Source organism: Colias philodice, chromosome 16 (assembly GCF_061535455.1).
Source record: "Colias philodice isolate Cphi_HAF_F1 chromosome 16, ilColPhil1 Martin Lab GWU primary, whole genome shotgun sequence".
Lineage (NCBI taxonomy): Eukaryota > Metazoa > Arthropoda > Insecta > Lepidoptera > Pieridae > Colias > Colias philodice.
The window spans coordinates 10,628,392-10,647,025 of record NC_143101.1 but is presented as its reverse complement, the minus strand read 5'-3'; the positions used below and the strand labels follow the sequence as shown (position 1 = coordinate 10,647,025).

The 18,634-nt window shown below is 34.5% G+C and overlaps 2 protein-coding genes and 1 long non-coding RNA gene across 4 annotated transcripts; 2 read left to right on the top strand and 1 right to left on the bottom strand.

The window, feature by feature from the left end:
• The first annotated feature begins 1,124 nt into the window (after positions 1–1,124).
• ND-30 (NADH:ubiquinone oxidoreductase core subunit S3) lies at positions 1,125–2,091 on the top strand. The gene has a single exon (XM_089705165.1). It carries the CDS (start codon positions 1,243–1,245, stop codon positions 2,032–2,034), a length of 792 nt encoding a protein of 263 aa, XP_089561291.1. The 5' UTR covers positions 1,125–1,242; the 3' UTR covers positions 2,035–2,091.
• Positions 2,092–2,224: 133 nt separating this feature from the next.
• On the top strand, positions 2,225–4,874 carry LOC149481965 (uncharacterized). The gene is made up of 3 exons (XR_016316836.1): positions 2,225–2,547; positions 3,778–3,887; positions 4,663–4,874. It is a non-coding gene; the product is annotated as an uncharacterized LOC149481965 (long non-coding RNA).
• On the bottom strand, positions 4,840–18,400 carry cactin (cactin, spliceosome C complex subunit). Of its 2 annotated transcripts, none has more exons than XM_089705163.1 (12): positions 18,233–18,400; positions 17,820–18,149; positions 17,412–17,649; positions 16,992–17,166; positions 16,597–16,730; positions 12,276–12,428; positions 11,740–11,863; positions 7,657–7,765; positions 7,075–7,348; positions 5,966–6,189; positions 5,391–5,535; positions 4,840–5,087 (listed from the first exon to the last, which is right to left on the bottom strand). In XM_089705163.1, coding segments are annotated over exons 1-12 (2,097 nt in total). In that variant the 5' UTR covers positions 18,235–18,400; the 3' UTR covers positions 4,840–4,898. The 2 variants fall into 2 exon arrangements, with proteins under 2 accessions (XP_089561289.1, XP_089561290.1); XM_089705164.1 differs by having other exon boundaries at positions 5,966–6,186.
• Positions 18,401–18,634: the final 234 nt, after the last annotated feature.

Genomic DNA, 18,634 nt, shown 5'->3' with positions numbered 1-18,634 from the left:
GATGGGTAGTTTTGCGTAGCGCAGATGCGTATGCCACGTATAGAAAAAAAAATTCTACCGTGTATCGTTTTAAAAAGCTTTATTAGATAAATAATCGAATACAGAGTGGTGACTGGTGAATCACAGTTTAGGGCGCTTCGGACCGAGGAGTGATTAAATCGTATAAAATTTGGGTAATATGCCGACCCGCGTGTTCACAGTGTCGTACACAGAACAAATATACTCTAGGGAGAAGAACGACGACTTCGTACAAAAAAAGTAAAGACAGTTTTGCTGCGCGCCATCTAGTGGCACCCCCAGAACAACTAAAGAACGCGATTAGGGCGGGATCACGGCGGGATATTTGAAATATTTTAGAGAAAATTACTCAAAACTGAATTTTTCTTTCTAGATGTGCCATAGGAATGAATAATTATCTCAAATTAGCATAATATATGACGTAGTACCTACGTCATATATTATGCTAATTTGTTATAACTTTTCATTTCTATTGCACAACCAGAAAGAAAAATGTAACTTGAAAAACATGACCTACATTAACATTAGCAAAAAAAACTCAGGAATTATAATAATTTTCTTTATTTTTCAATTTCATTTGTGTTTTAAAATATCCATTTTTCTCTTTAAGGAAGCTTTCGAAGCTTCTTCTGAGAACTGACACGGGACACGATCTAGAAGACTTTATTACCACAGAGCAAGTAAGTAATTATACATTCTGTGCATGAAGCGCACTGTTCCAGTAAAAGTGTTTTCAGTTGGTTCAGTTGCACCACTTCGATCGTATATTGTGTGTAGCTTTCATGTTTTTTTGCTATGGTAAATTTATGTAAGTGGTCTGTCACACAGAGCAAGTAATCTATTTATATAAAAATGAAACCCATTTTTCTTGGTCACGGCATCACGCGTGAACGGGTGGACCGATTTCGATAATTATTTTTTATAATATTCCTTGAAGTACGAGGATGGTTCTTATGGAAAGAAAACATAAACATGTACCACGGGTGAAGCCGGGGCGGACCACTAGTTATTATCTAATATCTCAGAGGAATAATAGGTTTATTGCTCTGAGTCTAATATAGTTATTAATAGTGTGTCGTTTATGAAAATCTGACACTGAAAGGTTATTGTCAAATGTCATTTTGATTAGAAAATAAGATTCGACGTCCGACGACGAGAATCGAACCCGAAATCGAAAACAAGTCAAAAATTACGTAAGGGAATAATAAAAAATAATTAAGAACGATGTCCTTTATCCTTAAGCGCACGTTGGGTGCGAGTCGCAATTTGGGACGAGTTGTTTTAAGTAACAACCATATTCCAATCGTTCAACGTGTGGCGACTAAAGCAGACCAAGTCGCTCAGGGCGAAACGCGACCTACTGTTGCTAAATTAGATCCCCTGCAAAAGTCGCAGTTAATCGATTTCGGAAAATATGTGGCGGACTGTATGCCGAAATATGTGCAGAAAGTGCAGATTACAGCAGGCAACGAATTGGAAGTCCTCATCCCTCCAGAAGGTGTAGTGCCTGTTCTGCAATTCTTAAAGGATCATCACAGTGCTCAGTTCGCGAGCTTGGTCGATATCGCCGGAATGGACGTGCCTAGCCGCCCCAACAGATTCGAAGTTATTTACAACCTACTCTCTCTAAGATACAACGCTAGAATCCGTGTAAAGACATACACCGATGAACTGACGCCCATTGATTCTGCTAACGAAGTATTTAAAGCGGCCAACTGGTACGAGAGAGAGATCTGGGATATGTATGGTGTATTCTTTGCAAATCATCCTGATTTAAGAAGGATTTTGACCGATTATGGCTTCGAAGGTCACCCATTCAGAAAGGATTTCCCTCTGAGTGGCTATGTAGAGTTGCGGTATGATGATGAACAAAAGCGTGTTGTGGTGGAGCCCCTTGAGTTGGCACAAGAGTTCAGAAGGTTTGAGCTGAGTGCCCCGTGGGAACAGTTCCCCAACTTCCGAGGCAATCCCGTTGCTGAAGAGGTCACCAGTGCCACAGAACCCAAAAAAGAATAAATATTGTAAATTAAATGTATAATAGTCATAATCAAATAAAATGCTGTGATGGCTTCATTGATCTTTTAATCAAATTATAGGTTGCAGATAATTAAAGTAGGTTTTTTAAAATGTGAAAATTTGTTTAATTTGCATGCAAAGTAGAAACTTATTATTTTAATAAAACATATGATTTTTTTTATCATAAATGTTACCTACAGAAAAAAGTTTAAACCTTATTAATATGTAAATTTGAAGCTTGTTATTAAATAAGTGTAATCAATATGGTTTGTTAGCATTTATAATAGTAATAAAATAGATACCCATTTTTTATATCACTTTGTCATAAAGTAAAGGTTAGCAAAGCTAGATTTTTGTGCTAGAAAAGCTTATAACTATAACGCTTGAAGTGATAGCCGAATTTATAATACAACTTCATTACATAAGTAATAGGGTGACAAAGTAAAACATCCAATCATATAAAATCATATATGCATGCAACTGTAGAATCTGTTTATTCATATAAAAATTATTGTATTGTTCTCTATACTCGGATTTTTAATTAGATAAAATAAACTGACGTTTACTGTGTTGTCAGTTTTTGATGAAATAAAAATAGTGTTGTCACAAAGTGAATGATTGAAAATCAGGAATGAATGAAATTGAATCGATCGTCTAGTGAATATTTAGTGTGTAATAATATAACATCAAATAAACACAACAATGACAACAAACACAACGTAATTAGTTACAATTAATGAAAAAATTACAAAAACAATAACGTAAACAGCGTAACAATAAAAATAAAAAAATGATTATAATTACACTCTACTTGTAACTTATATCTTATTTAGCTTTTTATATTATAATTAGAAATAATGTTATTTTATAGTTTGAAATGATGAACTATTCATACTCATTGTTCATTCATCTGATTGAATGAGAACTGAATTCCTCACTATTACTTTAAATGTGGCAACTAGTGTTGCCGCTCGATAGTCCACTATCGATAGTCTATCGATTAACTATCGATAGTTGGGGAAAAGCAATAGTATCGATAGCACTATCGATACTATCGATACTATCGATAGTATCGATAGTCCTATAGGCGTAAATACTATCGACACATAGCAATACCATCGATAGTATCGATACTATCGAAGCTCAATATCGAACGAACTATCGATACTATCGATAGTGTCGATACTATCGAAGCTCAATATCGAACGAACTATCGATACTATCGATAGTGTCGATACTATCGATAATATTGTCCCATCGATAGTGACCTTTTTCTCGATAGTATTGCTTTATCAATAATATTATAGTGGATGACAGAGAACTAGATGTTTGGTTATAATACAATACTATTGCACAATTTACTACTATCGATAGCTCAAAACTATCGATAGTATCAGTACTATCGATAGTATCGATTGTAGTTGCAATATTCAGTAGCAATAGTATCGATACTATCGACAGTATCGATAGTATAGCAACTATTGGCAATCAATACTATCGATTTTATCGATACTATTGCAGTTCATCAATAGTATTCCATGATTAACGCTATCGATAGTATCGATAGTATCGATAATATCGATACTATCGATAGTGCTATCGATATTCTGACTTATTTTCAAGGTCAACTATCGATAGTCAAACTATCGATAGTTCGGCAACACTAGTGGCAACATTATTTTACAAAGTGACATTAGCTGCTGTCAGTTTACTTTGTCTAATTAAAAATCCGAGTTATAATAGCGGTATCTATATACCGCTTGAAGTGGTACATCAGCTTAATTTATTATAATTCATGAACCTTGGGCGTAGCTAGCCATGGGCTCAGCGTGGGGCAACATATAAAGTAATATGTAACTATAGTCCTTTTCACCTATGGGCGTATTCAGAAAGAAAGCTTGAAACTTATAAGCGCTTATCGGCGCTTGTCATGTTCATATATTTTCCTGTCAGTGCTGTCAACCCGCGCAGGAAAATATATGAACATGACAAGCGCCGATAAGCGCTTATAAGTTTCAAGCTTTCTTTCTGGGCTATGATGATTCCTGTGACACTTCATCGTGTTCCGAATTACGTATTTTATGTTTAAAACGCCAAAATAATTTTAGTGCATAATATTTTTATTTTATAGCGGCATTATTACCAAAAATATAAAAATGAAACATCTTAAGCTTATAAATCCAAAACAGTATTGTTTAGTTTAATATAATGAAAAATAAAATAAAATAAAACAAAAATATAATACCTACGCAATTCGTGTACATGAAATGGATCGTTGAAAAATCATAGAGTTGGAAAAAAATAATCGGCGCCCATCTTGTGATCGTTTGTCAATCGAGTTAATCATCTGTACGAGTGCGTCAGCCTTATAAACAAGTTGCATTTTTATATTGATACTTTACGTGGTATTCTGTTATTGTTTGACTTTTTGTTGCTGTTGTTTGCTAAGTTTCCTTAGTTAATTGTTGGCGAAATGCCGAAAAAAGTAATTTTGGTACTTTATTCAAATCGATTTCATTTCCATATAAAATATTATCGATTATGGGAAACAATTGATATGATTTCAGTAATGACATCTCTACACGTGTCAAAAATCGATGTGTCACAGAAATCATCTTAGGTGGAAAGGACTATAGCAACTATACCAGAGTTTTTATCCCGGTTAATTTTGACGGCTTAAAACTGATATAAGAAAAAAAAAGAAACCTTAAAGGATCACTTTATTGTCCGTCTGTCTGTCAAAGAAGAAATCAGCAGGATACCTGACATTACACAATAAATAGGGTAGCAAAATAAAACATCAGATAGTGTAAAACCATATATTTTGATCGCATCTGTCATCTTGTACACCGTTAGATACCGATCTAACGTCTGTATCTATACCGCTTGAAGTGGAACCATAGCTGAAAGATGTTATTATGAAAGTGGCACCGAAAGCCGCGCTTGTACGAGTACTCCCACTCGCGGTTGACGATCTTGAACGCGATGTCCTCGTACGGCGGGCCCGCGTGGAAACGGAGTACTGCGAATTCTGGATTGTCCGCGCACGGTTTCTGGTGACAATACATGCTTATGTTAGAACTTTATTGTACATTTTTTCGGTTCAGGCTATATCTTGAGAATAATAAAGATGAAATAAATTTTGGAAAATCCAAAAGTGCATATCACATAGCTCATATTTAATTTTTACAAAAAAAAAATTGAAAAGGTATACAAAAACCAAGACTGAATCATTCGGACCATTGTCCACTCAGAAAAAAAATTAACGAAAATTTTCGAACTACCCTACTATTGATAACAACCTTATAAATAAAAACAAAATTAAATTGCCATATAATAATAAAGCGTGCACTCACGAGCGAGAACTGCGGCGTGGCGCTCTTGTCGATGAGGTCGGGGTAGAAGATGTTGAACTTGTAGCCCTGCACGATCTTCGGCGGCGGGTTGTCCATGTCGTAGTGCGTCTGGTTGTACTTGTTCCACTCGAAGCCCGTGTGCACACTGACGACATACGATTACAACATTAAATGTGTTGAAATTTATTGAATAGAAGTGAATGGTTTAAGTTATGTTTTTTAAGAGTTGTAGTAGTGAATTTGTATTAATAGTTTTTTTAAATACCTATCAATAAAAAATCTTACCTATTTTGGTTAAATCGGAATGATTTCTTTCTTTTTATCGGAATATAATTGTTAGGATAAGTCTTGTTTTACAGCTCAGTGAAATGAAATAAATTGATTTGTCCATTTTATGTTTTACAATTAATGTACAACAATGCGTCCCAAACTATAAAAATTTAATGTTAGAATGTGTTTCTAAAAAATTTAATTTAATGTTTTAGAAATTTTCTGTGTTTCTAAAATTAATTCAAAACTAGTAGCCTGTTACTATAAGCCCATCTAAACAAATTCTAGATAATTGTATTACTCACCGGTTAAAGTATCTCGGTTTCCGCGGCCTGTACTTATCCGCCCACAGGTAGGGCTGGTCGGGCAGCGCGTGCTCCACGCTGAACTGCGCCGCGCTGCCCGCGGGGCCCCCGGAGCCCCCGGGGCCCGGCTCGGGGCCCTCCGAGTCCATCGCGCGGCGCGCTGCGGCTTCCAGGGCCCCCGTGCCTGTGGCCGCGGTGGCGAGCGGGCCCGCGCTGTTTGTCTGCTGGGTGAATGAAAATAATAGTTATTAATATTTTAATGACACTAATTATTTTGTAAAGTGAGCATCGTATTAAGAAATATTACTATAGTAGAGCCATTTTAATAGGCAACATTTGACAGTTCAACAAAATTCAACAACGTGACCTAGTAACGACAACATAGAATAACATGATATTTCTTTCTGTTAGATCTGCACATTTGCTTAACTTTTTTCAATAACGATTACATATTTATAATAATAATGACCGATACAAGTAATTTTAAGATTTCATTTTACTGGTGAACCATTCTAAACATAATAAACAATTTCTGAATTGAAGAACTAACGTCGCTACAATTTTGTGTCAATAAACCTTTTTTCTTTTTAAATACCAGAGATGTTACTCTAAAAATCGAGATCTGACATCTAGAATCGAATGCATTGATTACTTGTGAACAAAAATAATCATAAATTAATAAATTCGATTTACAAATGTTTCAAATCCGTATCGATTAATTCACTTTAATCGATGTTTTTAAGCAGGTTACCTCTCTTCGAAGATAAAATTGATAGACGTCAAATGTTGCCTATTAAATTGGCTCGACTATACATACAATTTAAATGAGGTCAATATTATTTTGGGACGGTAGACGAGAATTTTTGATATTATTTTTGATACATATTATGACATTTCCGTTCTAAAGCTAAAATTTATCGCAATGAAATTATTTGAACTCACACGCATCAATAGTGCAATGAAGATGTATAAAAATGATAATATGTAATTAATTTAAAGTTAAATGTGAAAAATAAAAAAAATTGTCAGTCACTAAAAAAAATTTACTCAAACAACATAATCTATGACGTCACGTGCGACATTGAACATGCTCTATGACGTCACCGTACCTTGCTAGTGAGCCTTGCGCGCAGATATGCCAGTCTATTCGCATCATCAATGGGTTCCGTGAGCAACGTGGCGGGTTCAAGCGCGGCGGGCGACAGCGGCGGCGGCGAGTAGCGCCCGCGCACGTACTCGCGCACGCACCACTCATCCCCATCCCCGCCATCCTCGTTACCATCCCCATCCCCGCCATCCCCATCCTCATCCCCGTCCTCTTTCTCGCTGTCCGCTTTTTCCACTTTCTCGGGTGCTTCCTCTTGTTTCACTTCTGTGCTAGGCCTGATAGTATAGACAAAGCAATCATTTTTATTTTATTGAATATGCATGAGTTTTAATATAATATTTATTCAATTCAGTTTATTTCCTTATAGTAAATATTATTTTAAATGCATAGTATTGAAAATAATATATTACAACTACTCATATTAAATCAACCGCAAAAACACTACCAGCAAATTGTTTCAAAATTATACTCCCAACTACCCACAATTTTCAAATCTCAAGTCACAATCTCAAATAATACCAATAACCATAGTATTGTAAAATCAACCCTATCCCGCTGTAAATAAAGTACACAATCCACTCACTCAGCTTGATCAGTGGGCGGCTTGACCCCCTGCTCGCTCTTGAGCAGCTGCAGCTTGCGGCGCAGGTTCTCCTGGTGCCGGTCGCGGAGACGCGCGCGGGCCATGTGTGCTGGGGAAATAAAATAAAATAATAATTTTTTTGACAAAAAAAATCGCGAGAGATTCGTCTCTCAAAGAATTTTTATATTTTGTAAAAGTTCTGATTTATTTCTTTCATTTGAATACTCTAAAACAAAATATCAAATTCATGTAAAAATATTTCAAAATTGCATGTTAAACTTAAAAATGTACATAATATTGAATTTTTAAATTGATATTTCAAATTGTAATTTTCTGATATTTTTTCATTCAAAAATTCATTGCAAAACCTTATTATTCTTCTATTTTACAATATAAAAATAAATCCAAGTATTTAAAAGTTTAAAAAGTTAAAAATATAAATTCAAACTCAAACTCAAACTCAAACATTTATTTATTCAATTAGACTTCTTCCAGAAGCACTTTTGAATCGTCATTACATTCTTTAAATTTACCACCGATTCGGAAAGCAGTATCTATGGAGAAGAACCGGCAAGAAACTCCATAGTTGCTCTTTTAAAGTCATGTCCATATACAATATAATTTTACATTACATGTTACTTACATCTAACTACATAATATTATATATTATCATAATATGCCAAAGAACTGTCCTGTTATTCTTACGCGACAACCCTCCATGGATTTTCATCTTCCATATATTCCTTAATGCTGTAGTAGGCTCTCTGAACTAATACATTTTTTAAATAAGTTTTAAATTTAACACTACTAAACTCTTTAATACTATGAGGAATTCTATTGTAAAAACGTATACCTTGGCCCATAAATGAATTTTTAACTTTAGCTAACCTATAAAATGGCATTTCAATTTTATTTCTATTCCTTGTGCCATAACAGTGTCTATCTCCTACTTTTGTGTGTAAGTCCGCGTTTTTGTGTACATGTAAAACATTATTAAATATATACTGTGATGGTACAGTGAGGATACCAATATTCTTAAAGAGATCTCTTAGTGAGTCCCGAGCACGTAAATTATATATAGAGCGTATGGCTCTTTTCTGTAATATAAATATAGTTTCTATATCTGCAGCCCTGCCCCATAGTAGAATTCCATAGGACATAATGCTATGAAAGTAACTAAAATAAACCAATCTAGCCGTATCTTCATCGGTGAGATGCCTTATTCTTCGAACTGCATATGCAGCTGAGCTGAGCTTAGCAGCGGTGGTGGCAACATGGGTCCCCCATTGTAGCTTCTCATCTAGTGTCAAACCAAGAAAAACAGTAGACTCGACAGGGTATAATACCTCCCCGTTTAAAATGATATCCCTTTTGACCTTTTTTACATTTGGAAGGATAAACTCTACACAATTTGTTTTTTTTGCATTCAATAATAAATTATTAGCATTAAACCAATTAGATATGCGTAAAAGAGCAGAGTTTACTTCGTCAACATTTGTGTCATATCTATCCACATTAAATATTAATGAGGTATCATCTGCAAACAGTACTATTTCACACATATCCTGCAAATAATAAGGTAGGTCATTAATATACACTAAGAACAAAAACGGTCCTAAGATAGATCCCTGCGGAACACCAATGTTAATCGGCGCACCGCAAGATTTCTCTCCATTAACAACAACGGTCTGTACCCTGTTCTGAAGATATGAAGCTATGAGGTCCTGAGATAAACCTTTGATACCATAAAAATTTAGTTTCCGTAATAGAGTGGAATGTTCTACACAGTCGAAAGCCTTAGAAAGGTCGTAGAATATCCCCAAAGCATTCTTTGAATTTTCCCATGCTTTATATATATGTGACAAAAGAGCTATTCCAGCATCAGTGGTAGAGCGCCCCCTTGTAAAACCAAACTGTTTGGCGTGCAGTAAACCATTTGAAACAAAATGACTACATAATTGGTTTAAAATCAATTTCTCGAAGACTTTGCTCAAAGTTGGTAAAATAGAAATAGGCCTATAGTTATTACAGTCTTCTTGGTCACCGCTTTTGAATAAAGGAATAACTTTACTAAACTTTAATAAATCAGGGAATATACCACAGTCACAACATTGATTAAATATAAACGCTAAATGGTTGGCAATGTTTTCTATAATATTATTTACTAAATTCACAGACATTCCCCAGAGATCATATGTTTTTTTTAAGTTTAATGTTTTAAAAGTTTTAACAATTTCATCTGCAGTCACATGTCGCAATTCAAATAATACATTACACTCCGCAACATGGTCCCTCAAATAGGACTCCGCAAGCACTGATGATGAATTTAATTTTTTAGTAATACTATGGTAATACTAACAGGGACACTACTAAAGAAATCTTCAAAAGCAAGCGCAACATCAGCACTTTTGTCAATTACCCTGCCAGCATTTACAAGTTTTATGGTACTATTTGTCCGGCTTTTGCCCATTTCACCATTAATAATTGTCCAAACAGTTTTAACTTTGTTATCAGAGTTGCGTATTTTATCTCTGACATATAGACACTTGGCAGTGAAACAAACTTTTTTAAAAGTTTTTGAATAATTTCTAACATAATTATGGAATGACAAGTCTTTGTTATATTGCTTCATGCCATATAACTCATATAGAATGTTCCTGCATCTGTGTATACTAGGTGTTGCCCATTGACTAAATGGTAAATCCTTGGTGATACTTAAAGATTTAAATTTAAATATTTTTTTAAACTCATTATGAACTAAATTAAAAAGATTTGTAAACATTTCACAAGGATTATTATAAAAGGATTGATCATTCAGGTTAGGCAGTTTATTATTAATATTATCTCTAAATTTATCAATGCCTTTTTTAGTTATAGGCCTAACATTAATTCTTTTAAACTTAGGTATGCAATCCCATTCCAAAACTACTTTCTGGCCACAGTGATCTGAAGTCAGTATATTGAGGATATTTTTTTCTAGACAGTTGCAATCACAGTATATATTATCAATACAAGTTGCAGAAGTAGGTGTAATTCGTGTGGGTTCATCAAAAACTTTATACAGATTAAATGAGTGAAACAAATTAACTATTCGTGTTGCCGTCTGTGTGTGTGAAAGTAAATCAATATTAAAATCACCACATACTATTACCTTCTTTTTACTCCTGCCTAAACGCTTTAATGTTTCTTCCATGACTGTCTCAAACATATTATAGTCACTGGAAGGAGGTCTGTATACGCAAACAATAATATAACGCTCAAGCTCAACACAGGACAGTTCAATGGTGCGTTCTACAGAAAGACTTACAATGTCAGTTCGTTCTTTGCATTTAACACTATTGTGTACAAAAATAAGAGAACCTCCATGAATAGCATGTGCCCTATAGTATATACTTTTTAATTTATAATTATCAATATTTAATAACAACTGACATTGTTTAAGCCAATGTTCTGTTACACAAAATATTTTTATACTATTATGATTTAAAAATAATTCTATTTCTAATAATTTGCTAGCCAAGCCTTGAATATTTTGATGTACAATGGAAAAAGGCTGCTTAGCTGTTGTCTTACATACTAGTTTAAATCTAGCTTAGGGCTAGTTTGTCCGTCAACACTTAACCTCGGTTGATGTATATAATTACTACTACATAAAATTATAGTAGATCGATGGTCTGATACCAAACAGGTACCAGACTGGTTAATAATTTTATATGCTATTAACATAGCAAGTTCTCTCTTATATCTAAATGGCAGATACACTGTATTCCTTGTCAAGCAAAAAGATTTTGTACATGAATTTATGTCAAAATATATAAATGCATCACTATGATGATTTGTTAAATTATATAATTTTAAGTTAATGTTATAGATAAATCTATATTGATTTTGTGTCAAACCAGGCAAATATGGTAATGTACACAACATAAATTTGCATTTTGTCTCACTACTAATTTTCAACATTTTTTGAAATCCTATATCAATGTCATGTTTTTTTAGATTAAGACTATCTCCATATAATATAACAACAATGCTATTTTCATTAAAACTAAATATTGATCCCATTATAGTCCAAGAGCCTACCTTTAAGTTGTGCCAATAATGTCTCCCAGTAGCCGACGTCGACACCGGCGCGCTGGCCGCTGATCTTCTGCGAGATCTGCTGCTGCAGCGCCTCTAGCTGGGCACCGGTCTTGCCTTTGAAAATCTATAGTCAAAGTTTATAGTGGAAGTGGTGTGTTTAAATTACATTCGTAATTATTATAAAATCTATAGTATTTTTATTACTTAGTTAAGATACAAACGGAAAGTAAAGTAAGTTTCGTAAATTTATAAGAAGTCGTTTCAAGTATCATGCATGAATTTTAATTTTGCTCTTGGATTGTGTAATTTGCGGTAGGTAATAAAGTGTGAGATCGATATTCGACTTTTTGAAATTTGACTTTACATTCAAGCAATTACTTTTACTTTTGCAAAAGCACACAGTAAAAACTGTTCCTAGCCTTTTTTTCGTGAATACTGTGAGGTTGTAAGTGGTTTTAAATTAAAATCCAGTCTTTAATGTCTTGAAAAGGGGGAAACTCCTCCCAGTACGGCAGCTGCTCCTCGCGCAGCAGTACCTGTTGCACGTCCGCCGCGACCGCGTGGTGCACGCCGTCGCGCGCGGCGCGCGGCTCGGCGAGGCGGCGCAGCTGGCCCAGCTCCGCGCTCACTATCGTCTCCACGTCCTCCCAGTACGAGAGCTGCTCCTCGCGCTCCAGCTCCTTGTATACCTGCACGCGACATTACACATTGTACCTAATGTTTACGTCGCAGCGAACCAGTTAAATCAACCGTTTAATTAGCCTTAGCGTTTTATAAAACGGCGCCGTTTATTTAACTATTCTTATACGCCGTTGTTACGTGACACGATATGACTGGATATCCTGGATATCATTCAGGTAGTGAATAAAAGGCAAACGTTTAATCAAAGAATATTTAAGGGGCTGATTTAAACAATTAACTCCCACATGTATACGGCAAAAATAAAATTATACTAAGAGGTGGTAACAACATTTGCATTGATACTCAAACTCAAACTCAAACATTTATTTATTCAATTAGACTTCTTCTAGAAGCACTTTTGAAACGTCATTAGGTACATATTTTTAACATTTACCACCGATTCGGAAAGCAGTATCTACGGAGAAGAATCGGCAAGAAACTCCATAGTTGCTCTTTTTAATCATATCAGTTTTACAATTTTACAAATTACATATGTAACATCATAATAATTATATTAACATAATATGCCAAAGAACTGTCCTGTGGTTTTTACGCGACAACCCTCCATGGGTTTTTATCGTCCATATATTCCTTGATACTGTAATAGGCTCTCTGAACTAGTACATTTTTTATATAAGTTTTAAATTTAGAACAACTAAACTCTTTAATATTATGAGGAATTCTGTTGTAAAAGCGTATACCTTGACCCATAAATGAATTTTTAACTTTAGCTAGCCGGAAAAATGGCATTTCAATTTTATTTCTGTTTCTTGTGTCATAACAATGTCTATCTCCGACTTTTGTGTGTAAGTAAGCGTTATTGTGTACATATAAAATATTATTAAATATATACTGCGACGGTACAGTAAGGATACCAGTATTCTTAAAGAGATCTCTTAGTGAGTCTCGAGCACGCAAATTATATATAGAGCATATGGCTCTTTTCTGTAATATAAATATAGTTTCTATATCTGCAGCCCTGCCCCATAGCAGAATTCCATAGGACATTATGCTATGAAAGTAGCTAAAGTAAACCAATCTAGCCGTTTCTTCATCGGTGAGATGCCTTATTCTTCTAACTGCATATGCAGCTGAGCTGAGCTTAGCAGCGGTGGTGGTAACATGGGCCCCCCATTGAAGCTTCTCATCTAATGTCAAACCAAGAAAAACAGTCGATTCCACAGGGTATAATACCTCCCCGTTTAAAATAATATTCCTTTTCACCTTTTTTACATTTGGGAGGATAAATTCTACACAATTTGTTTTTTTTGTATTTAATAGTAAATTATTAGTATTAAACCAATTGGATATGCGTAAAAGAGCAGAGTTTACTTCGTCAACATTTGTGTCATGTCTATCCACATTAAAAATTAATGAGGTGTCATCTGCAAACAGTACTATTTCACACATATCCTCCAAATAATAAGGTAGGTCATTAATATACACTAAGAACAAAAACGGTCCTAAGATAGATCCCTGCGGAACACCTATGTTAATCGGCGCACCGCGAGATTTCTCTCCATTAACGACAACGGTTTGTACCCTGTTCTGAAGATATGAAGCTATGAGATCCTGAGCTAAACCTTTGATACCATAAAAATTTAGTTTCCGTAATAGAGTGGAATGTTCTACACAGTCAAAAGCCTTAGAAAGGTCACAGAATATCCCCAAAGCATTCTTTGAATTTTCCCATGCTTTGTATATATGTGACAAAAGAGCTACTCCGGCATCAGTGGTAGAGCGCCCCTTTGTGAAACCATACTGTTTGGCGTGCAGTAAACCATTTGATGCAAAATGACTACTTAATTGGTTTAAAATTAGTTTCTCGAAGACTTTGCTCAAAGTTGGTAATATGGAAATTGGCCTATAGTTATTACTGTCTTCTTGGTCACCACTTTTAAATAAAGGAATAACTTTGCTAAATTTTAGTAAATCAGGGAATATACCACAGTCACAACACTGATTAAATATAAACGCCAGTTGATTGGCAATGTTTTCTATGATATTATTTACTAAATTTACAGACATACCCCAGAGATCACATGTTTTTTTTAAATTTAATGTTTTAAAAGTTTTAACAATTTCATCAGCAGTCACGTGTCGCAATTCAAATAATTTGTTACACTCAGCAACATGATCCCTCAATAAAGACTCTGCAAGCGCTGAAGACGAATTTAAATTCTTAGTTATACTAGCAGGGATATTACTAAAGAAATCTTCAAAAGCAAGCGCAACATCAGCACTTTTGTCAATGACCCTACCAGAATTGACAAGTTTTATGGTACTATCATTCGATTGGCTTTTGCCCAATTCACCATTAATAATTGTCCAAACCGTTTTAACTTTATTGTCAGAGTTGCGTATTTTATCTCTGACATACAAACTCTTGGCAGTGAGACAAACTTTTTTAAATGTTTTTGAATAATTTCTAACATAACTAAGAAATGACAAGTCTTTGTTATATTGTTTCATACCATATAACTCGTAAAGAACGTTCCTGCATCTGTGTATACTAGGAGTTGCCCATTGGCTGAATGGTAAATCCTTGGTAATAGTTAAAGATTTAATTTTAAATATTTTTTCATATTCACTATGAATGAACTTAAAAAGATTTGTAAACATTTCACAAGGATTTTTATGAAAGGATTGATCATTCAGGTCAGGCAGTTTATTATCAATATTATTTCTGAATGTATGAATGCCTTTCCTAGTTATAGGCCTAACATTAATTCTTTTAATTGTAGGTATGCAATCCCATTCAAAAACTATTTTCTGGCCACAGTGATCCGAAGTTAGCGTGTTGAGAATATATTTTTCTAAACATTTGCAATCACAGTATATATTATCAATACAAGTTGCAGAAGTAGGTGTTATTCGTGTGGGTTCATCAAAAAGTTTATACAGATTAAATGAATGAAACAAATTAACTATTCGTGTTGCCGTTTGTGTGTGTGAAAGTAAATCAATATTAAAATCACCACATACTATTACCTTCTTTTTACTCCTGCCTAAACGCTTTAATATTTCTTCCATGACTGTCTCAAACAAATTATAGTCACTGGAAGGAGGTCTGTATACGCAAACAATAATGTAACGCTCAAGCTCAACACAGGACAGTTCAATGGTGCGTTCTACAGAAAGGCTAACAATGTCAGTTCGTTCCTTGCATTTTAAACTATTGTGTACAAAAATAAGAGAACCTCCATGAATAGCATTTGTCCTAAAGTATATACTTTTTAATTTATAATTATCAATATTTATTAACAACTGACATTGTTTAAGCCAATGTTCTGTTACACAAAATATTTTAATTCTATTATGATTTAAAAATAATTCTATTTCTAATAATTTGCTAGCCAAGCCTTGAATATTTTGATGTACAATGGAAAAAGGCTGCTTAGCTGTTGTCTTACATACTAGTTTAAATCTAGCTTAGGGCTAGTTTGTCTATTAACACTTAACCTAGGTTGATGTATATAATTACTACTACATAAAATTATAGTAGATCGATGGTCTGCTACTGAACATGTATCAGACTGGTTAATAATTTTATATGCTATTAACATAGCAAGTTCTCTCTTATATCTAGATGGCAGATACACTGTATTCCTTGTCAAACAAAAAGATTTTGTACAAGAATTTATGTCAAAATATATAAATGCATCACTATGATGATTTGTTAAGTTATATAATTTTAAGTTAATATTATAGATAAATCTATTTTGATTTTGTGTCAAACCAGGCAAATATGGTAATGTACACAACATAAATTTGCATTTTGTTTCACTACTAATTTTCAACATTTTTTGAAATCCTATATCAATGTCATGTTTTTTTAAATTAAAACTATCTCCGTATAATATAACAACAATACTATTTTCATTAAAACTAAAATTATCTAATGAATTCATGATACGACGAAACTATCCAAAACCATTGACGAATTCAAGAGTATACATCAAAATTGTTATGTGTGGTAACAAAAGTTACTATTATAATTGTAAAAATATATTGACAGAACAAAAAGACAGAAATAATATAAAGCTTTAACAGTATTTTTTTGATTCGAGAAAGGCTTTTGATTACGTATCACATAGAAAATTAAAAAAAAAACAATACACAAAGATTATATAATGTAAAAATGGTAATGTTATTCATGATTAAACTGTAACTCACCTTGATATCTTCCAGAAGATCTTCTAAATCATTTGCCTGCAGTCCATTCAGGTATGTATAGGGCTCGTGCATTTCCAGAGCATCCACACACTGCTCCGAACTCACATACCATGCAAGCAAGTCTATCGGTTTTGCTGCAATTGAAATCAAAACATTCAACATTCAACTGTGATTTTTTCCTTAATGTTGATCTAGATTAGATTGGCTTGGTATTATTTTTATAAATTCAAATTAGATCTATTAATTCCTACCAAAGCTTGCCTTATTCAACAAAAAATCATTTTTAAAGATATCAGATAAAGTTTAAAAACGTGAAATATTATATAGAAACACAAAAGAGTAAACTTCAAATAACAAAACCAACATAACTTTTATTACTCTAACAGTCTACGCACCTCTCCCATCGCGTATCCGTATCTGCGACCTGAGCCGTGCCTGGTGCAGGTGGAAGGCGTCCTCCTGTCGCGCCCAGCTGTGGAACTGCGCCGCCTCACGCGCGCGCGCCGCGGCCGCCGCCTCCGCTTCGCGCGCCGCACGCTCCGCCTCGCGCTCCAGGCGACGCTGTTTTACCTGGTCACACAAAATAGTTAATACAGTTATAATGTATTTTGAAATGGAAATTAATAAAAAAAGTGTGTTCCGAGCACATGTGTCAGAAATGAAACTTCTTTGTCAAGATTCAAAGATACCAAAATCGCCTTACTCAATAGATGCAATTGATATTTCTTTCTTTTTTGAAAAGATGACAACAAATTTGCGGTAGGTTTTGCTGTGCACTCAGATAAAAATAATCGATTGAATAAATTAAATAATACCTTTTCTAACTCAATCTTGTTTTCCAATTGTTTCTGACGGTTTAAAGCTTCCAGTTCATCTCGGGAGACAGTTTTCACACCCTCTTTAGCTAATTTCTTGGACCACACAAAGGTATTGGTAAGTGCTGAGTCACCAAAGGGGTTGTCCTGATTGGTGTAACATTGGTACTCATTATCCCAGCCCATTCTCTCACGTCTTTTGCGTTCTTTTTCTTGCTTCTCTCGTAGTCTTCTTGCTCTGTAAAAATATTTTATTTATATTTCACATATTATCTAATTAGATATTATGAAGATACATATTACATAGATTATAGTTATCAAGCACCAAACAATGAAGCCCTATTTAAAAAAAATTACATTAATAATCAAATGAATTAAATTCAAAAACAATATTTTCTTAAAACTAACCTCTTTTCCTCAGGAGTCTCATTGGCTTTGAGTTGTTCTTTTTGTTTGCGTCTCTCTTCCTTCAACCGTATCCTCTCAGCCTCCAGCCGCTGCAGCAGCTTCAACTCCTCAGCATCACTGTCACTAGTGGAACTGCTGGACGATGAGCTACTATCTCTTTTCTTCTTTTTACTCTTTTTATGTTTACTTTTCCGTTCTCTACTTACAGATCTATGTTTTGATTTCTTTGATGCTGACCGAGATCTATCTCTACTTCTCGTTTTGTGTTCACGTCTGCGTTCTACAGATCTACTGCGAGATCTTTCACGATGTCTTGCAACCTTTGAAGACCTACAAGAAGCAATTAGTGTTAGTAACAAAAACTTCGACGAAAACTTTTGCGTTTCCCACAACAATATCGAATTTATACTTACATATTATCACTTAAATCGTTTTATAATTTGATCATAACATGAATAATACTTTGTGTTTGTTAGTCTTGTATTAAAATTTAAAATAACATCAACGTTATGGTTATAAATGGATAGAAAAATAATACGATTCGTCAAACAATCACATCTTCTGAATACAACTGACAAATGTGAAATGACGCACACAGACAGCTGTCTGCTGTCAGATGGCAGTGACAGTAACAGCTTACAGACTATAACAGGCCGTAGATACATGAGAAGACTTAGGCCGCCTAACGGCTTTCCATCTGCAAGAAACTAAGGCCGGGTTTCCATCTGCAAGAAAACTTCAGCAAGAAATGTCCGACAGTCTGTCTGACAACAGCTTGCAAGTCTACTTGCAGGTGGAAACGCGGCCTTGGACTT